The 25,865-nt window shown below is 37.2% G+C and overlaps 1 protein-coding gene across 1 annotated transcript in view; it reads left to right on the top strand.

The window, feature by feature from the left end:
- The first annotated feature begins 919 nt into the window (after positions 1-919).
- The window catches only part of LOC143278934 (uncharacterized), a 57,306-nt gene continuing 32,360 nt past the window's right edge, over positions 920-25,865 (top strand). The window contains exons 1-4 of the mRNA XM_076583312.1: positions 920-959; positions 7,978-8,072; positions 9,832-10,025; positions 24,815-24,947. Coding sequence (XP_076439427.1) covers positions 7,988-8,072; positions 9,832-10,025; positions 24,815-24,947 — 412 coding nt within the window. The 5' untranslated portion in view covers positions 920-959; positions 7,978-7,987. The remainder of the gene's footprint in view (positions 960-7,977; positions 8,073-9,831; positions 10,026-24,814; positions 24,948-25,865) is intronic.

The following is a 25,865-nucleotide window of genomic DNA, read 5'->3' as shown; positions in this document are numbered from 1 at the left end:
CACAAGATTCAGAAAAATCGATAAAAATACATGTCCGTTTCTCCGAAAAGAGGCATACACTTTGTTAGAAAAATCAGCATGGGGTCGATTTCATAACCGATGGAAGTCATACACTTTGTTAGAAAAATCAGCATGGGGTCGATTTCATAACCGATGGAAGTTAAAGTTTTTAAACCATAAAGGAACATTATTCCCCGAGAATATTATTAAAGAAAAGATACTGAATCCATCAGCTTGCTATACAAGATTAATAACCTCTACTTTCTTCTGTATAAAACTTGATGCGCTGAAGATAAAGTATAGTAAAAATGTTACATGCATCTGTGGTAAGCAGTTCAGTTTGCATCATTGTTTGTTTCACTGCCAGCAGTTACGTACCTTCTTGCCCAAGTATTTCAAAGAGAATAATAATTCTGCAGATGATTTTTGTAAAGTTATTTCTGACGAGGTTCTTATGGTCGAACTTTCACAGGCATTAGTTCATAGCCCTATTTCTACATTCCTTTAATGCACTTCAGAATTGTGTTAATGGTTTCTGATTATTATCATTATTATTATTGAATTGTTACTGTTAAATATAATTGCATGTTAGTTATACATTTTACGGTAGTTTTCTAGTTTACCTTTTTTCTGTTTTCCTCTTCCCGCCCTGCCCTCCCCCCCTTTTTTTTTAACGTCTAATATCACTGATAGTGAAAAGACGCTAAACTAAAGAACGAACGAACGAACACACACGGTACACACACACACACACACACACACACACACACACAAGTTGGTCAGGAAAGAGAGAAAAGATGTAATCGATTTGCGTTTGTTTTCCTCGGTTGCTTGTTCCTCTTTCTGCCTGCTGCGAACATAGTCATTACCCATTGGATAAATCCAACCGGAAGCGGGATCTTCGAAAGAGAGAAAAATAAACGAAGCTCAAGAGAACGCAGAGTAGCGTATCGACTGTGGTAAATTATCTGTATGTGCTATTCATATTAATGGGATATCTTGTTGTTTGTTATCACCACAAGTGTGAAGAATGTAGTTTTGGGATGGCTCCTGGATTGGAAAATTGGTAGTGAAGTACCTTCGGACAGTGGTGCCTGAGTGGCGTGATGCATTGATACTGATAGTGATACTGAGCATTCTGAATCAGAATCTGAATCTGAATTACACTGTGTTTATGCATGTACAGCGTTGCAAGTGCGCTAATGAGGAAACTGAAAATAAATCAAATGGGATTAGCTGGTACATAGAAAAGAGGGTGAAAGAGAACTCTAGTTTTCCACGTTTCCAGTTGGGGCAAATTTGGCTGGTAAAGGTCCCAGTGGACATCCCCCCCAAACGGGTTCTGCCCCAACCTTAGTAGAACTTTCTGAGCTACTTGTGGGAGAGGATAGCGGTAAAATGATAGCTTGCGAAGCTCCTGCTTGAAGCATGTCAAGCAAGGTTCTTGCATTCATTATCAGTTGTTTCGCTTGTCAGTTTAACGACTTCTCTTTTACGAAGTCCTTTAAGTAATTTCCTGTAACTGTATTTAGAGGGGTTTTTTGTTTGTTTGTTTTGTTTTTCTTTCAAATTTCACCCACATTTTTACCCTCATTTGCCCAGTTTCCCCCAACCCTCCATTCATCCACATCTCCCACCCCTTCTAACCGATAATACTCAGATGTATTCATAAATACTTTTACAAAATGTCTTCAATCACCGATATGTGTGACGGGACATTAAACAAAAAAATCCCTTCCTTCCTTCCTGGTACAGAGCTCCAAAGAGGAACTGTTCTTGGAAAAAAGCTTTGTTTGAAACACTGACCTGAAATCTGAATGGAAAATGTCTAAATTTTTGCCTATGGTTTGCTTAGGTCTTGTGCTTGCAGATATTAAGTAGTTGGCTAGTCTAATTTGCACAATGCTGTTGATGACCCTTTAATTGGATCTGTTGTCTGGTCTTTAGTGTGTCCCACTCAAAGTTTTCGAGCATAGATGTGACACTACACGTGTTGTGGTGTCTGTTTTTGTATTTGTATTTCTTTTTATTGCAACAGATTTCTCAGTGTGAAATTCAGGCTGCTCTCCCCAGGGAGAGCACGTTGCTACACTACAGCGCTACCCATTTTTTTTGTATTTTTTTTTCCTGCGTGCAGTTTTATTTGTTTTTCCCTATCAAAGTGGAGTTTTTCTACAGAATTTTGCCAGGAACAACCCTTTTGTTGCTGTGGGTTCTTTTATGTGCACTAAGTGCATGCTGCACATGGGACCTCGGTTTATCGTCTCATCTGAATGACTAGCGTCCAGACCACCACTCGAGGTCTAGTGGAGGGGGAGAAAATATCGGCGGCTGAGCCGTGATTCGAACCAGCGTGCTCAGATTCTCTTGCTTCCTAGGCAGACACGTTACCTCTAGGCCATCACTCCACATATGTTGGTCACATACTTAGCCACTCTTTGCACCATTTCTGTCTTCTTTGTCTGTTCCTTCTGGAACAGGTTTCACAGAGAGCAGCAGTTTTTGAGGTGGAGACGTGCCAAGGCCTTGTAAGTTAAAACTTATAAGTATGGTTTGACTAAATTGTGATGCTGTAGGGTCTTTTCAGGTTCCTTAAAAGGAATCCTAGGATACTGTTTGCTTTCTTGGTCATTCATATGCTCTTTCCATTGTGGATCTGAGGTGATGGAAACATGTCCTTTCATCTTGTGCTGGTACTCCTGGGGTGACGAGCTCCGGTGACACTGATATTGCACTTCTGTGGGTGTAAACTGTAACAGTGTAATTCCATAATCCAGGTCTTCTCCCAGTCCTCTTGATTGACAGAGATCTTCTTTGAGTTTTATATAGTCCTGGGATGTGATCTCAATATAGAAGATGCAGTCATATGCAAAAAGCTTGGTTCTGCATCTCAAATGATCTGGCAGGTCATTAATGTCATAAACAGCAGGAAGTGAGTGGGTCCTAGCATGGTGTATTGAGGGATTCTGCTAATGACAGATCAAGCCTGCATTTGAAGTCAGTCTCAATATAGAAGATGCAGTCATATGCAAAAAGCTTGGTTCTGCATCTCAAATGATCTGGCAGGTCATTAATGTCATAAACAGCAGGAAGTGAGTGGGTCCTAACATGGTGTATTGAGGGATTCTGCTAATGACAGATCAAGCCTGCATTTGAAGTCTCTATTTACAACTACTCTTTGCTTCCTGCTAGTAAAAAGAATCCCTGATCCAATCCACTGGACTTCCTCTTAATCCGTAGTGGCATAACTTGTGGAGGAGATTCTGGTGCGAAACTCTGTCAAAACCTTGAAGTCCAATATTGCCAGTTCTACTCGTTTTCCTCTGTCCAGGCTGTTAGTTGATGAACTAGGGTGAAGAATTGTCTGACAGTTTCTTTTAGCTCTAAATCCATGCTGGGAGTCAGAATGTCTTGGGCTTTGAGGTACTGCAAGATGTTGATTACAAGGATGCTCTTGTAGCTTACACTAGTTACAGTTGAGGTTTGTCAGAGAGACTGGTCTGTAATTAGCTACTATGCTCTGGTCTCCTTTTTTAAAGACTGCTGTGATATTTGCTTACTCCCAGTCCTCTGGTTTGATGGGCGCAACAACCGAGTGGTTAAAACGCTGGACTTTCAATTTGAGGGTCCTGGGTTTGAATCCAGGTCTTGGTCCTGGTGGGTAAAGGGTGGAGATTTTTCTTATCTCCCAGGTCAACAGATATGGAGACCTGCTCATTGCTAGTGCCTGAACACCCTTCATGTGCATGCACATGCAGAAGATCAAATATGCATGTTAAAGATCCTGTGAGTGAATGTGTGAGTGGCAGCCTATGAATGAGGAACTCTGGTATTTCATCTGGCTGGAGAGTCTTGTTAAAGAACTTTGTCAGCACTGGACCTAGAACCTCTGCACACTCTTTTAGAAATCTTGCTGGTATGCCGTTAGGACCAGTGGCAATATATGGTTTGATGTTCTTTGAGAGTTTGAGTACCCCAGCTTCATTAACAGTGATGTCAGGCATTGATGGGAAAGGGTCTCCTTCCAGCATTGGTATGTGGGTCAAATCTTCCTGCATAAATTATACCAACTTGTACTGCCAGGTAAAGATGTTTACCCTGTCTTTGAGGTCTGGGTGTAAATCATTTACTAAATGACCACCCTCTTTAACAAGTTGAAGTGGAGCCACTCTGGTGCTGTCTTTCCTGAGTGACTTGATGTACCTCCAGAACCTCTTCTGTGATGTGGGCCAACAAGAGCTATCCTCTTCATCTGGTGGATCAGTGATGGAGTTGATGCATGTCCAGTAACTTGAGTAAGTCTGTCTTTGGACACACTGGGCATTAGCCTTCACCACCTCATGTTTCTTTTGAATTATTGCTGAAGATGTTGCTCTTCCTAATTTTAAACATCTTCTTGACTGTTGGCATTATCCATACTATGTGGATTCAGTTGCCTTCCAAGGTTTTTGTGTTGGCTGTATCCTCTGTCACTCTTGTTGAGAAATCAAGTTAGTCTAAAAAGAAGTCTCTTGCCAAGGTAGTGAGCCACTTGCATATATATATATATATATATATATATATGGTTGATTGGTAGGCATACACTGATACAGAATGGCAGGCTCTGTTATCCAGTTGATACTGGCCTAATTGAAATCTCCAAGCCAGATACATGTGCACATTATGGTGGGATTCATCCTAAGAAGTCTTCCAGGGCCATGAATTAGCTGGGGGTCACTTAAGCTTTGTAGAATGCATTTTGATCCTTGGATCTTGATTCTCACCCATGGATAGTTTTTCACAATGGGCAGTGGTTCAAGATTAGCCTATATGATAATTCATGTGCCCACCAAAAGAACAGTTGCTTCCATGTTTTAGTGTCTGGCAACAAAAATATAACTTACACAGTTACAGTTATACTGAACAGTCTATGGAAAATAAAAATTATATGGTGGTTCCCATTTTAGTACTTTAAACGATGGCTTTTGTTTTTCAACTTAATCAAAATTTTACCTGGATTGAACAAGACTTGGTCTTTTAAATGTTAAAATATTTTAATTGATGGTAATGTCCAATTTTAGCATCCTAAATTTCTGGAACTGTCTACATGCCAGGTTTTACTTTTAGTGTGTGTGTGTGTGTGTGTGTATGTATATATATATATATATATATATATATATATATACAAGGGTCATTCAATAAATAAGGTGAATTTTTTGGTATAAGGACTTCTAATACAGATAGAAGCTTACTTTTTTTTTTTTTTTTTTTTTTTACTTCTTTTTCATATGGATTTAATTTGTTTTGCAGATTAAAAAAAACTTTGAGAGTTTTGGCGATTAACAAAGATGGCTGACCAAGAAGCATGCTCCAGGATTGAACAGCGGTCAGTTATCAAGTTTTTGGTTGCTGAAGGGTGCAAACCAGTTGAAATTCATAGGAGAATGTCAACTGTGTATGGTGCCACATGTTTCAGCCGAAAAAATGTCTACAAGTGGGCTAAATTGTTTAAAGAAGGATGGAGCAGTGTTGAGGATGAAGACAGGCCTGGAAGGCCTACAGAAGTGAGGTCTCCTGAGGTGATCGAATCAGTCAGTGACCTCATTCAGTCTGACAGAAGGGTGACAGTGGATGACACTGCAAGGACTTTGAGCTTATCTGTTGGGACAGCACACAAAATTGTCCATGATGACCTTGGCTACTAGAAGGTCAGCTGCCAGTGGGTGCCAAAGATGCTTACTCCAGAGCACAAACAGAGGAGGGTCGAGTTGTCCCAGCAGTGTCTCTGCTGCTATGAGAAGGATGGTGATGAGTTTCTGAAGAAGGTGGTCACATGTGACGAGACATGGGTTTGGCACTATGAGCCTGAGTCCAAACGGCAGTCCATGGAGTGGAAGCATGTAGGCTCTCCAGTGAAGAAGAAGTTCAAGTCCCAGCGGTCCACGAGGAAGGTGATGCTCACCGTTTTTTGGGATATGCAAGGCCCAATCACCATTTCATTCCTTGAGAAAGGAAGCACTGTGAACAGTGCCAACTACTGTGAACTGCTGAGGCAGGTCAAGAAAGACATAAAGAACAAACGCAGGGGTCATCAGTCAGAAGGAGTCATCTTGCATCATGACAACGCAAGGCCTCACACAGCAGCCCGAACGGTGCAGACCATCAACGAGCTGGGCTGGGAACTGCTCCCTCATCCCCCTTACAGCCCAGACCTTGCCCCTTCAGACTTTCACCTGTTTGGTCCCTTGAAAGCGTTCACGAGAGGCACGAAGTTTGAAAGTGACGAAGTCAAAAGTGTTGTGAGCGACTGGCTGAGACATCAGTCCAAAGATTTTTACGCTGAGGGAATACGGAAGCTTGTGCACAGATGGGAAAAGTGTGTGACAGTGCTGGGAGACTACGTTGAAAAAAAAAAGAAAAAAAGTAAGCTTCTATCTGTATTAGAAGTCCTTGTACCGAAAAATTCACCTTATTTATTGAATGACCCTCGTATATCTCGTATATATATATATATATATATACACACATATATATATATATATATTAAAATAAGGTTGTTAAGTATATCATATAACATTCAGTTGATCCTCACAATCAGCTTTAAAGTGGGTAAATTGCCTAAAAAGTCACCTTCATATCACAGTGTCAATCATTTTGTGACATCACAGGCTTTACCTCAGGGACATTTTAACAATTATTGTGCCTGATTTCATCCACATTGAAATTGGACATATCACAGAATCAGTCATTCTGTAATCTGTGAATACAGAAATGCTATACACTAACACAGTATACTAATTACTATACAGAAGAGACTTAAATTTCTATTGAATAATAATTTTCATGCTGATTATATCGAGATCTGTGGGTCTTTGTTATAAAGTGGAAGGAGCTGAGGAGAGTATTGTTGTTTCTCAATTTGAAGTTGAAAGATTGATGAAACAGGCATGTTTTAAAAATTGTTATACATGTAAGAACTGTAAAAAAAAAAAAAACCCAAAAAACTCAAAAAACCACAACAACCCCCCCCCCCCCCCCCCCCGCACCCCCCCTTCCCAAAAAAAAAAAAAAAAATCAGAAAAAAAAAATCATTAACAGTAAACAAAACAGATGTGACTCACTTGTCAGGTGCTCGATGAGCTCTTCATTTCCACACCAGTGAGAAGCAGCACATATGCACATAGCAGCTTCACATTTTACACATTAAACTGGATGGTTTGTCACAATGAGCCTAAATCCCCATTGTTAATTACTTCAAAGTTTAGTGGGTTATGAAAAACAAAACATCCAGCATTCACCAACCATGACAAGAATCTGATTCATCAGTAAGTTGAAGTTGGTTGTCATAAAAGAAAGAAATGAAACCATGTTTTCAGGATTGATAATATGGCATGCTGATTTTCAGGATTGGGAATACTTAACCAAGAATTTACATAATGTATATTTAGCATTCACTTTTAAAATGAACTACTTATGGAGCAAAACTGACAGCAACCCTGTTTCATGGAACACACACACACACACACACACACACACACACACACACACACACACACACACACAAACAAAGCCATGTATGGCTTATTCCATTTCAAGTTCAATTGAACAGCTAAATGAACATCTCCTTGACAATATACTTTAACATTTGGTAGTATTTTTCTTCCCCATCTGTCATCTCCCTGAAAAGATTGCTGATAAATGTGTTTTTTAATTTGTAAAAGCCTACAGTATGTCTGATATGGTAATTGTGGTTTAAGTAGAGCACAGATGGCTGCAAAGTTGGAACCGTTATGTACTGCTTCAAGACTGAAGTTAAACAGAAAACATTTTAAATTTAGATATTGATCTCATTGAAACAGCCATGATTTAAATAAAAAGTGTTCATTTTATCATTATTTGAAATAGTATGTACCATAATGTTAACAATCATAGTTCACAACATTACAACTGATTAAATGATTAATAAACATGTAAAGTTTGTATTTTTGTGTCTAACAGCTCAAGGAGCATGGCATCTGTACAGTTTCAAATTCACACAGACAAAGAGAATGCATCCTCTTCCAGTACGAAAACAGGTGCTGGAGGAATTCAAGGTATCTGTCTGTTAGTACTTGTCAGTTCCAGAAGAAAGTTAGTGTTAATCTGATCATATTTCTACATTAATTGAGCTGGACATATATCTTTGAAGTGGTCTTCTTGATGAACATTTGTGATTTTTACTTGTTTGTACCTGTAGACAAAGTATGATCACCTGGTCTCAGTTGATCATGTGTCCATCTGTATGTGAATGAGTATATATGGATATCTCTGAATGAGTGTGTACGGTTTAAAAACTTTGTAGGTTTATGGTAATTAAGTTATATGACCTTTCTAGTCATCCTATTTATAGTGGTAGCAGTGTGAGATGTCTCAAAGGTCAAGGTCACAATTTGGCAAAATTGGAAAATCTGATCGAGCTCGTCATTTGAAATATTGTGAAAATACTTCTCATTGAAGTGTTTCATTTACAAAAATTAAGCATGTTTAATTTTGGATATTCAATCATTATGTCACTTTACCAGTCTTTGGGGCTTTGTCTGAATTATTCACCTGCCTCCAATTGAGTTATTTACCAGGTTTGACAACCTGATTTGTGGCACTAATCAGCATCACAATTCTACATTTTTAATTGAACCATATCATGAACTTGAACATGGCTCGAAGTTGTATTGGGTTTATGTTGTTACTAGGTGTGTTCAGTCTGTACAAAGTAGAGTACATGTGAGACCCAATTTCATTTGTAATTGTACAGGTCTACAGCATTACAAGTTTTTCTTGTTATTCTAATATGCTCTCTTAACTTTGATCTTTGATCTTAAACCTTGAAATTGAAAATGAATAGGGATCATGCTGCCACCATGGCCAGTCATTACACCGAGTTAGAAAATAGGATTTAGTACATGAGTTCTGTTGAAGTCATTTAGTTGCCTTTTCCTTTGACCTCTTTATCCTGCTTACTGTACTACCCAACACTCGCTAGGGATCAAACATTGAACATACTGTGACGGGAAAGAAAAATATTTTATTCAAGACAAAACGGTCAAATCATGTTCCTTGTCCATAAATCAATGAAAGGAAAATTTGTTCATGAAAATTTCATGGGATGGTGAGTAACAATGTACACATATCAAAGGCTACCCCTGAAATCAACCGTAAATGGGGCATGAGAGGAAAATGTCATTTCATTTGATTAACCCAATCAGTGCCAGAGAATTCTGTATAAAAAAAAAAGAAGAAAAAGAAGTGCTCTCCTGTTGCCTAGGGATTCAAGGGTAATAAATATTTAAAAATAAAACAAAAAAAAACTGTAGGAGATACAGAAAGAAAGTAAATGTTTTTGTGAAAGAAAATAAATCTGGAATCTGAATTTTTTTCTCAATCATTTTGATTGTAGATAACTTCAGGCATTTGAAAGTGAAGTTAATTATTTTTGTGTTTTGTAAAGCAAAAAGTTGTTGAGCGTGTCAACATGGCTGCCAGGAAATGCAGTTCAGAAGAGATCGTTAGAATTTTGTTTGTTTTACAAAATCATGGTACTGGGTAGAAAATGAAAGGAACGTTGTTCAACCTATGTGATTCCACTTATACGATTAAAATTACACACTTCAAAGTACAATGACAGGTAGAGTATGTGGTCATATTGGAAGTTGGCTTTGAAAAATACTGAAATATTGTTGAATATTGTGAGTTTGTTGTATCATAGTGTTTTGTTTGATTGAGCATATGATTATATGATATATCCTCCATTCATTTTCGTATCCTCCATTATTTTATGATAAAAATCATGTCTGTTACCTTGCACTGGTCTTTCAGGTAGTAAAGCCAAAGTTTTTCAAGCTCACAAGACTCCAAGGCGAGCACTTGGCTCAGTCAATGAAGCAAACAGAGTGGGTGGACGAATGCAGGGGTCACATGACCTGAAGAGTGGAATTTCTGTTCAGCCTGCTGCTTTGAAACAGAAGAATTTTGTCACACACAATGACTCCAAGTTGAAGGGAGAACCTGACGTAAGTTGTTCACATTCCTCCTGCCCTCACTTATGTGTGCATACATACGCACATTTTTTTGTAAAGCTGCATTGTGTGTGCGTCGAATGAATGTATGTATGGATGCATGTATGTGTGTATTGTATGTACAAAATAGTATGCACATATATATATTTTTTATTGTGATTGATTGTTATTTGAGGACTGAGTTTGTTTTGTATGCGTGTCTGTGTGGATTGTAAAGAGCTTTGTGCAGTGAGGAAAGCACTGATAAATGTCCAGTTATTATTATTATTATTATACACACGCTAATGAGCACACACACTGTTTTATGGCGAATGCCTTTTTATTTATTTTTTAATGGACCAGGTGACTTTATTTTTTAATGGACTAGGTAACTTGCCGTGATGTGACCATATTTTGACTTATTGAAAGAGACAACAGTCAGCTTGTAAAAGTTGTATGCTGTAATATCACTTCTCCAAGCCATGGAAGTAGGACCACCTGCTAAGTCTGTGGCAATGTCAACACCTGCTATAGTGCCAGAATGGCATTAGTGGTGGGCGAGGCTAACCACCATAATTTGATTTGATTTGATTTGACAGTGCCAAGACAGGATGGTGTTAGAGTGTCTGCTGTTTATACAAACTGGTTTACTAAAAAAAAAATTCTGATTGAGATGTATATTACCTACAAAAAGAGAGAAAACATCAATGCAGTCTGTGCTGTGTGGGCCTTTTTTCAGTCCACTGTTTCCAGTAAAGTCATGAATAGCAGGAAGAATGTTGTTTGTTTAACCTACATTGACCCCCTCGAACACAAGCAAGGCCATGCCCCCTGGGCCTCCACCCCTTCCCCCTCTCTGACCGGCTATACTTTGTCCAGTTTCCCTCAGTCCCCTCACCCTAAGAACAGAAAGTATGCTCAATCATTAAAATTCAAGGTCACAACATAGTATAAATGATGAAATTAGAACACAATGAACTTCAGTTTTCATCCGTTTTAACCCTTTCGCTGCCAGGAAAATAAGATTTAAGTGAAATCTGTGAAATGTATTTGCCAGGGTTTTTTTTCACAAAAAACGGGTATAAATTTTCAAAAAATTCTGTGCTTTTTGTTATTGGAGAAAGACCCATAAAAGTATATAAATATATATTTTCTGAACGGTAAATGAATAAAGAATACAAAACACATGATGTTTCACTATTTTATATATTTTTAGTGACATGCTGTTGTTTTGAAATCAGTGTTTTGTTTTTTGTCACATTTTCAACTTGTTCATTACACACATTAGTCAGGTAATTTGCACTAAAATATCATGTTTTCTGGATAAATGGATATCTGTACCTCTCTTTGCCCCTCTCACATGGTGTGTGCTTGTACAAGTAAGTGTTCATCTGTGTGTGTGAGTGTGTGTGTGCGTGTGCGTGTTTGTGTGTGTGTGTGTGGGTGTGTGTGCCGTGGAAGCTGCGATACATAGACTAGAAACTCCGAGTGTGTGGAGGAGGGGGTAGAGGAGGTGCAGGGAAATTTGTGGTGTGTGTGTGTGTGTGTGTGTGTGTGTGTATTGGAGCTCATGTACGTTTATATGTATTTGACTGTGCTTTCATATCTATGAAACTGCGTTTTTTGGGGCATATCTGTTATGCATGTGTGGGTGTATGTGTGAATGTGTGTGTCTTCATGTTTTATATTTATTTGCTTATTTATCATCATTGTTGTCTTATTTATTTAATTATTTATTTATTATTATTATTATTATTTTATCATTATTTTCATTACTACTATCTTTTTTTTTTTTTTTTTTTTTTCCATCATAATTATTATTTATTTATTTATGTATGTACGCTTCTCTCTCTCTCTCTCTCTCTCTATATATATATATATATATATATATATATATATATATATATATATATATATATATATATACTTTTTTTTTTTTTTTCCAAGGCCTGACTAAGCGCGTTGGGTTACGCTGCTGGTCAGGCATCTGCTTGGCAGATGTGGTGTAGCGTATATGGATTTGTCCGAACGCAGTGACGCCTCCTTGAGCTACTGATACTGATACTCACACGGACACTTTATCCAGTTCTCATCAGACCGTGTTGGCTGAGTGCCAAGAAAATTGCTCACACTGTGTCCTGCTAATAATTTGGTCACTTTCTGTTGTCTGCTTCAGCTGTACAGCCAGCATCACTCACTGATAGTCGTATCTTGGCCACTCTTGATTGCTCCCTTTATTCTCTATCAAATTGTCCTATAAATAAATGCCTTCTTCGAATTTATGATTCAATTCTTTCAGAGCATCAGCTAAATAAAGCAATCCTGGTTGATTTTGTTTGCCATGATCACATGTCTTGAGCATGGCGCCCGCCCCACATTTTGTAGAGCGAGCGAGGAGAGGAGTCAGGCAAACACTGCAGCCAGTAACCCAACCAAAACGTTCAAATAAAGGACTGCCTCATGACATAGATGGTGTTTCTCGCTATGAATAGAATCTAGAAAGATTCCCCAAGCTAAAGCAACCAGTATTTTTGTCAACAAACTGAATGCAAATCAGGGAAAAGTCAGAATATTTTGATGACGAGCTATCTCGTCATTGTGGCAGCGAAGTGTATATGCTTGTGATGACGAGTTATCTCATCATATAGGCAGCCTAGGGGTTAATCAAACTTAGTTGTTTATGGTGTGAAAATGGACCCTTTCGGAAGCTGAGGTTAAAGGTCAATGTCACAAAAGTAATTGATCATAATTACTTGTATTGAAGGTTTAATACATGTGGTCTGGATCATAAGAAATTAGAAACAAATAACCTCAGTGGCAGGGAATGATAAATACTCAGAATAGCCCTCGTACCAGCTGCCATGAAGAACACAAATTCAAATCCCATGAAAGTATAGATTTTTATCAACCCAGAGCTGAGTGTGCTGTGGGTTCTTTGTCTTTCAAACATGGTTGATGCTAGGATATTTCATGTAAAGAAGTGTAGTCATGTCATCCCAAACCTAAATTGACCTCCCTAGCAGCAGCAGCAGATTCTTCCTCATTCATCATTAAAAAAAGAAAAAGAAAAAAAGAAAGTTCCTCAAATTATGTGGCCTCTTGAGCCCTGTTCCCATTGTGGCCTCAATTTTAGTTTCCCTAAATTTTCTTGCAGTCATGAGTTTCTCCCAGTCTGATGTCAACAGATTCATGGGTGACTGACATGGGACGTGGTGCCTGTCTCCATGTCTGGGGAGATGCTCAATTAGTCTGGATCCATGATTAACCCATTCAGTGCCAGAGAATTTTGTAAAAAAAAGAAGAAAAAAAGCTCTCCCCTTGCCAGAGAATTCTGATAATTCAGGAGTAATAAAAAGAAAAGAAAAGAAAAGATGATTTCATACAAAAAGTGTGGGAGATACAGAAGCAAAGTAAACATTTTTGTGAAGGAAAATGAATATGGATTCTGAATCAGAGCTTTTTGCTCATTTATTTTGATTGTACTTTGTAGATACCATTTCAGGCATTTCAAGGTGATGATGATAATTTTTGTGCATCAAAAAAGTATTTCCACCTGTACAGAATGACACCCAAAAATAAAAATAAAATACAACTGGAAATAGCAGGCTTACAGTCATATTATGCCTTTAGAACTACAAGAAAATAAAAAAGGTTACGCATTTATGGTAACAAACACAATGCTTGAAAACATGTATTGTAAGTGAATAACTTTCCCAACAATGACAAACAAGAGTTTTTTCAAGATGAAAAGTCAAACGTGTTTTCAGAAACAAGCAGTTAAGCTTTGTTTTATTTTTATTTCTTTTTACACCAAAGAGCACCCCTCCTACCCCCTTCAGAGGGGGAAGATCTTTGATGATGCTTTGTCCCTCCAGCTGTGCATCTGGTTTGCCTGCTGTATGAAGTCGGTCAATTAATCAGTGACAAAAAGTGTGAAAAAATAAAGATACTTGATTTCCATCTGTCGACCCTGGATTTCATGAAAATCACGATTATTGCCTGTTATCCATTTCTGCTAGTTGAACACTGAAAGAGTTCGCTGACGGTCTTGGCCATGCCCACTCTGATGCCCTCTTTCTGGTCTTTAACCTACATCATTCCTCTCTTGTCCCCCTCTTCTCAAATTATGAGAAAGTATTGTACATATACTGTCAGTCATTGTCACCCTCTCAAATTGATGTCTGATTGGATGGATGGATAGGACAAAGCATCAGATACTGCTGTCAGTGTCATCACTGTCCTTCAGAAGATAGATACATCTCTTCATTGTAATTACCAAACACAGCCATCTGCACAGCACGCTTATTTGCTCTGATGCCTGACGTAGACCCACTTTACGCGCACACTCAATGTTGTCTAGTTTGCAAAACATTAATAAGAAGAAAGGGGACCTCCACCTGACGTATACTAATTTAAATAGTATATCTAATCTAGACACATAGAACTATCTGTTCAGGGTTTGGTTGTGTTCATTGGACCGAACTCAGATGAAGGGGAAAATTGGAATATTTAGAGGATGTCAGCAGAGTTTAGGTTTGGTTCAGTACACTGTGGGCTATTTGACTGGTTCACCACCAAATCAACTGGTCATTTTCAGAATTAATGGGTCAAGACCCCCCAAATCTCATTCCTGCCCCCATCGCCCTCATCAGGTCACCCCACACCCCCAAAATTTGTTACTAACTTTGTACTTTGTCCATCATGCTTGTTAGTATATATATATATATATAGATGCGCGCGCGCGCGCACACACCCCCACCCACACACACCGCCACCCACACACACACACACAAATTCAGTATTCAGTTTCTCAGGCATGAGTACTTTCGGACAAATCCATATATACACTACACCACATCTGCTAGGCAGATGCCTGACCAGTAGCATAATCCAGTATGTCTAGGCCTTGAGTGCATGCATATATATATATATATATATTTGTGTACCTTCTTATAGTGGACAGAATTTCAGAACTTTTGTTGCTATGGTTCTTTTTCAGTGTGCCAAGTGTGTGTGCACACAGGACCTCAGTTTATTGTCTCATCCGAATGACTGGACGTTTGGATTGATTCTTCCAGTCAAACTTCGAAGAAAGGGCGAGAGTGGGAATTGAACCCAGACTCTCACTGTAATTTGTAAATGGATATCCTTACATTTTGCAACCTCCCACCTTCCTTTCAACACAGTCATTATTAAACTTTATTTTGCAATGCTAAAAGTAAAACACTAAATTATGCTGACTGCTCTGGATAGGAAATGTTTACAGTATGATCCAGTTAACTCAGTACTGCCAGTTTCTGAGTTAGATTCCATAACTTTCCCCATAGACGACCCATTTGTATGGGTAAGAAATGAAATTGCCAAAAAAATAAATGTTAAAATTTATTATAGATTGAAAAAAAAGAAACAAGAAAGGCAAGGCCTTCAAGACTCACTTGTGATACACTTAAAAAAAAAAAAAAAAAAATCCAAGCTTTTTATGTATTGTGTATAATTTCAAAATGTAATGTTTAAGATGAGAAAGATCAGTTTAAAGCAAATTAAGTCCCCTAGCATTAATTACAGAGTAATTTCCCTTTTTTACTATCTGCACCAAAACGTTTGCAAAATAAATAAAAATTCCATGCTTAGCAAAAGAAGTTCCTGTTTGAACAAAAAATGATAATAATGACTGTTCTTGTTGTTGGGTCAGAATATCAGATCAAAGTGGCATTTTAGAGAATACAAAAAATATAAATATAACAGTAAATGCAGTTTGCATATAATTAGGCTTCATTTTTTTTTTTGTGCCCATCCCAGAGGTGCAATATTGTTTTGAACAAGATGATTGGAAAGAACTGAATTTTTCCTATTTTTATGCCAAATTTGGTGTCAACTGACAAAGTATTTGCAGAGAAAATGTCAGTGTTAAAGTTTACCACGGACACACAGACACACACACACACACACAGACAACCGAACACCGGGTTAAAACATAGACTCACTTTGTTTACACAAGTGAGTCAAAAAAGTGTATTCCAATGTAATGAAACTTGTGAAATGTGTTGTTTGGTTTTTATGTTAATGTTTTGTTTTTTTTAAACTAAAACAAAAAAAACACACCCCAAAAACCTTTGTGATGTATATTTGTTTGTGGAGAAATAAACCTTTTGTGCAAGGGAGAGAGAGAAAAAAAAGAACTATGACATATGATCAAACAAAAAAAAAAACCCCAAAAAAACAACTACTAAAGTGTCTCTTTAAAAATATATAAAATAAAATAAAGGAACTTAGAATTTATGAACTGAAAACTGATCAGTAATAAAAGTGTCTATTATATTTTTTTGTTTGAAATTTGCACACACTTATGACTTGTAAATGAATCCAGGAAAGCAGAGTTTGAAACTGCTTAAGTTAGAACGTCCTATAGCCACGATAGGGCCCCTTCATCTAATTCTGTTTTCTGCCTTGTGACTGAAAAGAAACTTGGTCAGATGCCATTGTTGACACATACTGTTCACGTAAATCAGTCACTGCAAAAATAACTCTGCTGCCCACGAGCACAGCAACACACTCTGTATTTACTTGTTGCAGCGGAGGGTGGAAAGGTCAGTTAAGATATTCTTTGCACCCGGGCATCTGAATCGCGGATGTGGTGTGGCATGTATGGATTTGTCCGAGCGCGTTGGCGCCTCCTTGAGAGAGTGAAACTGAAACTGGTTTCAATCAAATAGCCAAAACCACTGTACTAAATGAAGTCCTTTTTGTGCATGTCTTGATGATGTTGTTTAACACGTGTTGTTATTACTGTGATGCATCACTCCATATATATTGTTGGTAAACTGGCTGTTGTCACTTTAATATTTTTTATTAGTATATTTATTTATTTATTTTCTACATGCACAGGAGTAACATCAGCGGTTGCGTGTGCATGATAAATATGCAATACTCCGTGGGTTTACAAAAGTGTTAATATAGAGCAAAATACCAATGTACAAACATATAGAAATGTATACATTTTTTTATGCTAAAAGTACAGTTGTACCGATAACCAAAAATCTAAGGACATCAGGTTTGGATGGACGCGTACAGGGAGGACAGGTTGGTGTTATGAAATCAGCTCAGATGTTTTGATCTGGTCACGTAGTGCACGTTTTTGTGCGAGTGTGTGTGTGTGTGTGTGTGTGTGTGCGTGTTTGCTGTTGTTGTTGTTGTTGTTGTTTTGAGTGTGTGTGTGTGTGTGTGTGTGAGTTTGTTTTGTTTTGTTTTGTTCTCCCGCACAAGCATGATTTTTCCCCCTGCTGTCCTCTACGGGGCGGGGAGGGTGAAGGGGAGGGGGGAAGGGGGCATGGGGGGCCTGGGGGGGAGGGAGGGGGTGCAGTACAATGCCGGTGCGGAAGGTTGGGGAGGGTTGTGGCCCTTGGTTGAAATCTATGCGAAGACCACATTTTCCGTTTTGGTTTGCTTTTCGGTGTTGTCTTTTTAGGTATATAATTGAAAAAAGAAATGGAAGCTGTATTGCTACTTTGTGTGTGTTGTTTTTAGTGTGTGTGTTGCTTTTTTTTCCTCTTGCAATATTTATGTCCCCAGAGAAAGTTACATGGGGTTACTTCAGTTCATGTGTTCTATGACTTCTACATGTTTACGTAGGTAACCGTGTATCGGTGAACTGATTTATACATGTATATTTTACTAATCCATGACAGTACTTGTGTTTTCATGTGCTAAATGCCCAGCGAAACCCATCCGCAGAAGAATGTTTTGTCACTTTCAATATATTTTCTTTTTCTTTTTTCAAGTTACGTACATTTCACGCTTTATTTTTGATAATATTCATTTTTGTCAAACTTATGCTTTACGTCATGATAAACATAAACACGGCATGTCTGAAAAATACACAGTGAAAATAAGGAGCATTAGTTTTATACCAGACAAGCAAACTAGTAATGTGTAGCTTTACAATATCATCTCTCAACTGCCAAGGTCTAGGTAATTTCCAAAAAAGAAGAGATGTATTTCAACATTTAAGACAGAAAAACTGTTCAGTGTATTTCCTACAGGATACCCACTTCACTAAGACATTAGAGCAACAGATTAGAACTGAATGGGGTTATGAATGTGTATTTTCCTCAAATAACAGCAGATCGAGAGGAGTGGCTATATTACTGAACAATAATTTTGATTTCAAAATTAAAAAGACAATAAGGGATAAAAAAGGAAACTACATTATACTGGTGTTAAATACAATGGGTAGACATATAGTGCTCGTAAATATTTATGGTCCAAACAAAGACGAACCTGATTTTTTCGAAGAAATTAAAGAAAAGATTGTAGCGCTAGATGTTTTGGATGTGATCATTGCAGGAGATTGGAACCTTGTATTAAATCCAAGTCTCGATTATTATAATTATAAACACATTAACAATGCCAAAGCTAGAGAAGTAGTATTTGAAATGATTTCCCATTTAGAACTGGTAGATGTTTGGAGAGAGCTAAATCCAGAAGTTCTCCGATATAGTTGGAGGAGAACAAACCCATTCCAGCAAAGTAGACTTGATTTCTTTTTAGTCTCAGATACACTGATTACTTATGTTACCAATATAGATATTGTTTATGGATATAGAAGTGACCATTCCTTGATATTGACTGAACTCACCTTTAAGACTGAGGAGAAAATTAAAACCTTGTGGAAATTTAACTCTTCATTACTCAAAGATCATGCATACGTAAAACTTATAAATGAAACTATTGAAGAAATCAAAGGTCAATATGCAGTATTTCCATATGCAAGAGATAACCTGAACCAGATACCTAATGACAAGATTCAGTTCATGATATCAGACCAACTGTTTTTAGATACGCTTCTTATGGAAATCAGAGCAAAGTCAATTACATATAGCATACACAGGACAAGGGAATCAAAACAGCATGAACAAAAATTAGAAAACGAAATACAAAATTTAGAGAGAAAGTCACCCTTAAACGAAGGTGATCTAATACTGCTAAATGAGAAAAAATTACATCTAGCTGAATTTAGGAAAACAAAAATGGAAGGAATAATTTTAAGGTCTAAGGCAAGATGGGCATCTCAAGGGGAAAAAATAGATAAATATTTTTGTTCTTTGGAGAAAAGGCACTTTGTAAGCAAACAGATGTTGAAACTGGTGACAGAAGACGGTAGAGTTTTATCGGATAGAGAAGAAATGTTAGAAGAAACAAAGATGTTTTACGAGGAACTTTATAAAAATAGAAATTGTAGAATGATAGATATCGATCTTTACACAAAAGTACCAACATTGAATAAAGAAGAATCTGACGAATTAGAGGGACTGATAAGTAAAGAAGAAGCTTCGCAAGCATTAAAAAACATGCAAAACGACAAAAGCCCAGGAACTGACGGAATGACTGTTAATTTTTTTAAGTTCTTTTGGAGACAGCTAGGAGATTTTGTAATTCGATCACTAAATGAGGGCTTTACTAAAGGGGAAATGTCTATCACACAAAAAGAAGGACTTGTAATATGTTTACCGAAGGGGGATAAACCTAGGGAATACTTAACAAATTGGCGACCAATTTCTCTCCTTAATGTCACTTATAAAATTGGGTCAACTTGTATTGCAAACCGGATGAAAACAGTATTACCAAAACGTATTCACGAGGACCAGACAGGGTTTATAGCAGGACGGTACATAGGAGACAATATACGAACATTGTACGACATGATAAACTACCTAGAAAAAAGAAATCTGCCTGGTCTTTTAGTCTCCATAGACTTTGAGAAAGCCTTTGACTCTGTCAATTGGAATTATATTCAAAATGTTCTGAAAGCGTTTGGTTTTGGAAAGGATGTTAGTCAATGGATACATACCTTTTATAATAATATCAAAGCCTATGTGATAGTTAACGGAAAAAGGTCTCGAAGCTTCCCCATAGGCAGAGGGTGTAGACAAGGGGATCCACTATCACCATATTTATTTGTATTGTGTGCAGAGATACTAGCGTGTAAAATTCGGGAAGATGAAGAAATTAAAGGGATACAGATTTCAGACGTAGAATTCAAAATAAGCCAGTTTGCAGATGACACTTCATTCACGCTTGACGGAGATAGAAAATCTTACAATAAGTTATTTGATACATTAAATTCTTTTGAAGAAATTTCAGGTTTAAAATTAAATATTGAAAAAACAGTTAATGTATGGTTAGGTAGAAATAAGAATTGAAATGTAAAGTATTTAACAGAAAAACGTATGAATTGGAATCCTAAGAAATTTAAAATCCTTGGCATTTGGTTTATGAATGATCTATCACACTTGACAGAATTTAACGTAGAAGACAAACTAATGGAAGTTAGAAATTTATTCAAGATTTGGTCTAAACGATCGTGTACACCACTAGGAAGGGTAGCTATATTAAAATCCCTCATACTGTCTAAACTAGTGTACCTGTGGATGTTGTTACCAAACCCACCAGACAGTGAAATTAAAAAACTTCAGAATATGTGTTTTGAATTTGTTTGGGACAAGAAGCCGGACAAAATAAAACGAATACACTCAGTTCACAGTATTGAAAATGGGGGCATTGGATTACCAAACATACACGCATTTATACAAGCACTGAAACTGTCCTGGGTGAGGAAACTCTATGTAGGAAATTTCAAATGGAAAAGAATATTACAAACCACTTGCCCGGAAATAGCTAGGTTAAACTGTTATGGCTCAAAGAGGTTCTTAAAAGATAATTATAATAACTTTTGGAAAGACGTTATGAAAGCTTATGACAGTTTCAACACACATACTGAACTAGATAACAGTTATTAGCTGAACCCATCTTTTTCAATGCTAAATTTAGAATCGACAACAATCCTTTTCATTTTAAGAACTGGACTGCAAAAAATGCATTTTTCGTGCGTGATATTCTGGATGAAAACTGCCAGTTTTTAAGGCAGGAAGACTTTTTTAAGAAGAGGGGAATAAGAACGAATTACCTAAATTACCTTAGTTGCATTCAATCAATCAAAGAATACATCAGAAAAAGAAATATAATATTAGAGAATCATGACAACAATGAAAATAGTAAGGCGTTAAAAACCATTTGTGGGGTAAAAAAGGGAACACGGATTTATTATGATGTAATCTTGGAGAAAAACGAAATTTTTGACATGAAAGCTTTTATGAAATGGGAAAATAGGTTAGGTACACAGATTGACTGGAAGAAAACATTGAAAAAGATAAATAGAATCAAAGAAATAAAGATGAAATGGTTTCAGCTTAGAATATGTCATGGAATTTTAGTATCAAATATCATCCTAAAAAACATGGGTGTAGTTGACGATGACAAATGCAATTTCTGTTATATTGAAAAAGACACAGTGCAACATTATTTATGGTTTTGTCCAGTTACGCAAACCTTTTGGCAGGACTTTAATAAGCTATTGAGAGAGAAATGTGAAAACTGTGAACGACTGTCATTGAACTTTGAATTGGCATTGTTTGGAACTGATGATAAAAATACAATGGATGATACTTTAGATTTAATGTTATTATGGGCAAAATTTTTTATACACAGGAGTAGAATCAATCAAATAAAACCAACTCTGCAAGCATTCCTGCTTGACCTCAAGTATAGATACAAGTTAGAAAAGCATATACACACAATGGAAATGAATTACTGTGATTTTGTTAAAAAATGGCTACCATACTCTGTGTTGGTAATAGAACATTGTGTAAAATGAAAACTGCCATCATAATGCAGTATATGAATGATGCATGTTTGATAGAATTTTTAACAATATCAGAAATGAGTATACTGCAAAATTTGACATGTTTGTACATCAATTTTTGATAAAAGAAGTAAGCTGCCACAGGTAATGGATAACATAATTATAATAATCCTCTAATAACACACTTTATAAAAACAACAACAAAAAACAAAAAACAACAGCAACTGGTGCTCCTTGAAACTATTTCAACATGTATACATGCCATGATGTGACATTTGGTATCTTGTTTATCTTGTTCTTTATTATTTGTTATTGTTCTTCATCTTATTATTACTATTATAAGTATTATCATATTGAAAAAACCCTTGTATCTTAACAGATTAATGATTTTTTTCTTCTTCTTTTTTTTTCGATGATCATTGATGGACCAAATGTTTTGCTATGTGAATGTTGAATCACATTGATGTCGTGAAAAGTCAAAATATAACCTTGTGAACAAGGGGGAAAAAAAAGAGAAAGATATTCTTTGCGTATAATGCTATTATGGAAATTAGGTGCCACTCCAAAAATTCAAAACTATCTAAAACCCCGATTGGGTTCCTTCGTCTGAAATGGTTGTGAACAGTAGGGCCTCGGTGGCAGCCCTTCATCCGGAGTGAGTTAATACAAAGGAAAAGTAGAAACAAAAGGAAAACAGTACAGCTGAAAGAAATCCAGTCAACAGTGTAACTGTCACTTCCGTAGTCAAATCATAAAACCATTATTTTATGAAAGTACTTTCATTATCGTTCCTCTGCTTTGTGGAAATCCATATCTTCATAACTGCAAAATGTCTCTAAATTTTCATCAAGTACCATGTTATCATAATGTGTTGTTCTTGTGTATAGTAATTAGTATACACTAGAAGAAGATCAAATATACTTTAAATAAAATGTTATTTAGGTACTTGTACGTTGGGTTATGGAAAGTTGAGCATCCCCCGAAAATGAAATATGGCTGCTCAAATGACAAATCAAAAACAGTCATGCATGTACAAATGTGCTTGTTCATAACTTGATCAGATATCAATTTCACTCGAAGGGGCCACACTCTCACATGAATAAGTAATTGTGGAAGCTGCTCATAAATGTGTAAGATATCTCTCACATTCATTCTCCACATGCTTGGAGAATGGAAGAGAATGGAACTGTTATGAGAACTCATTCGATCTTTTTCAATATTGACTCCTTTCGGTGGCATGCTCCATGATGAAGATATGATTTCTTACAGCTAAATATTCTAAATGTGTCAAAGTCATCCACAATTTAAGAGACTGGCGTGAAAGTAAAATGCTAGACTGGCACAGTTGTCTGGAAAAGTTAACAACATGCAAGCAACGATACCATTGTATAAACATACCATGGTTTACAAATAGTAAAGAGTGGTAACTCTCTCCATTCACAAGGTACACAACTTCAAATCAGCGCTGCTTATGCTACCAATTCATCTAGCAGACAGGTAAATAAAAGGTACATTGGAACAAACCCAGACACTTCCTCAAAAAAGGAAGCACTGGGCCTGTCCTTATACCGATCATCTGACATGCGCACACAGCAGCAAAGACAGAAGAAATGTGCAAACACAAATAAGCTTTTTATTCAAGACTGGCATAGCCTCTTTAATCCTGAACAAGCTACACAGAACACATGGACAATACAGAACAAACACATGGTTGCCTTGGTGGTTTTTCAACTGGAAATGAACAAACAATTAGGCATGGAGATGAAATGATTAACTCACTCGGGACGACAAGTTTTCTCCCTTGCTTTTCCCCACAGACAGCCCATTTGTAAGGGTTTGGGAAAAAATTACAAAAAACACAAAATACTGTGTAAGAAAATGAAACTTTCAGAACTGGTTTATTACGTGTTGAGCTATTACATATATAAAAAAAAAAAGATCAAATTTCTCATCTTATTTTTACAGTTTTGCCATATGTAAAAAATACTGCCAATTTTTCACCCCGAATCACCATACCCATGCTCGCTTTCTGCATTAAATTCGCTTTCTTCTTCGTCATCATCCACCTCTTCAATGTCCGACCCTTCAGTTTGTAGCATTTCAAGTACTTCGGCAACCCTAAAACGTTGCCGTCACTGCCTTGTTCTCTTCACAACATTCTGAGAAGGAGCCCGCTTTGCTAACAGGCTGTCACGCGAGCAGACGACCGGTCAGTGACTTTGTCAGCGTGTGTGCGGGACAGGCCACACATCCCAGGCTGACCAGTCATACTGTTCGATTGTGGAGTGACCCAGAATAGCGCACTCTGCTTGGCTAATCACAAAATCACGTGTACAGCGCATGATGGAATTTTACTTTCGGAGAATGCTATTCCATTCCTTCGTCCGAATACGTTTTGTGTAGGAATGCGTGAGCATTCCTTCGTCCGGAGAGAGTTAACAAATAGTAAAGAGTGGTAACTCTCTCCATTCACAAAGTACACAACTTCAAGTCAGTGCTGCTTATGCTGCCTGTGTGTTAGCTGAATCGGTAGCATAAGCAGCACTGACTTGTTGAAGTTGTGGAGAGTTACCACTCTTTACTATTTGTTAATCATTTCATCTCCATGCCTAATTGTTTGTTCATACCACAGTTTGTTTCTTGGCTCAGTATAAGTTTTTATTTTTTTATTTTCACAATGCTCTTCTGTTCAATGTCTGCTGTGTGGTGTTCAGAAGTGCCTATTCTGATTTCACTTCACATTCACAGAACACTACCTACTGATAACAATAATCCCTTACCCATTTAGTGACATATCATTAATAGTTCCATGTTGACTCTCAGCACTCCAACTGCAGCAGATGAACCTGGCTGTGGCTGTGTTTGGGGGAACTCTGGATGAGCAGTGTAGCGGTAATACTACTGGATATACAAGGTTGACTGGGCAGCCCACCCAAAATATCTTTCATAACTAGATGATGTCAGTGTTGTGTGTGTTGTTCTTGATTTACTTCTTCATGAAATATAATGATTGCGTTGTTTTTTCTTCAGCGGGAAAAGATTTCTTCTTTGCTTATCATAGACAGATGTTTGTCTGATTAAATTTTTGTTTGTATTCTTGATCCAGAAAGAGAATGTAAAGAGCAGGCAACAGGAAGAGAAAGGCAGCGTGCGCGTTTTGAAAGCCAAACAGCAGCAAACTTCTGTCTCTTACTGCTTACCAGACATTGAATACATGCCCCCACCATCTCCCCCAAGAGGTGAGATCAGCAATTGATTCTGTTTCATTTATCATCCCATTGATATTACTGATTAGTTGTATATATTATTTCCCCCTGAAAACGGAGTATGACTGCCTACAGGGCCGGGATGAAAACTGTCAAACATGTAAAGCCCATTCATGATACAAGTGAACATGGGAATTGCAGCTCACAAAGTAGTAGTACTAGTAGTCTAGTTGACTTAACCAAAAACTGGTTAAAATTAACATTTTTATACAGTCATACAGAAAGACATAAGTTAATGTACACACGCATACACATGTACACATTCACAAAGGGCCATGTTGAATTTAGTGCAATTGAAAACAAAAATTAGCCATTAAAATTAGCTGGATACAATCAAACAAAGCCATAAAATACATACAATAGTGCCATAACCATCAGTTTGGGAATTACAGAGAAGAGACCTGTTAGTATATTATGATTTTAGTTACTATGTGTCTTGTTTAGAAGTAGGCAAGTGTATTGTCACAGATGACACATTGATATCTTGGCAGCGAGCATTTATTGTGGTGTGCATTGGTAGATTGCTGGTCGTTTACAATTTAATTATTATTGACTGAGCTGGAAATAGGATAACTGGTGTTAGGCAATAGCAACTTACTTTCGGTGCTTAGTAATGTAAAACTTGTTTTTTGTTGTTCAACTGTCCATTTGTCAATACCTTCCAAAGAGAGGAGGAAAAACATTGTCTCTTTATATAACATGAACAATAACTGATAAGCTTGAATCTGGGTTGTTGCCATTTCTAACACAGTGAGTTGTCTACATCTTTATTTATTAAGATTTAATATCCCATTAACTCAGAGAAACTGCTTGTTGATCAGTTTGATGTCAGTTTAACCAGTTTCATTCCTTGAATGAGAGCTCCAAGATAGCTGTCAGATTAACCTTCGC

Source organism: Babylonia areolata, chromosome 2 (assembly GCF_041734735.1).
Source record: "Babylonia areolata isolate BAREFJ2019XMU chromosome 2, ASM4173473v1, whole genome shotgun sequence".
NCBI classification, from domain to species: domain Eukaryota; kingdom Metazoa; phylum Mollusca; class Gastropoda; order Neogastropoda; family Buccinidae; genus Babylonia; species Babylonia areolata.
Note: the sequence above shows the minus strand (reverse complement) of the source record. Positions and strands in the feature narration are given on the sequence as shown.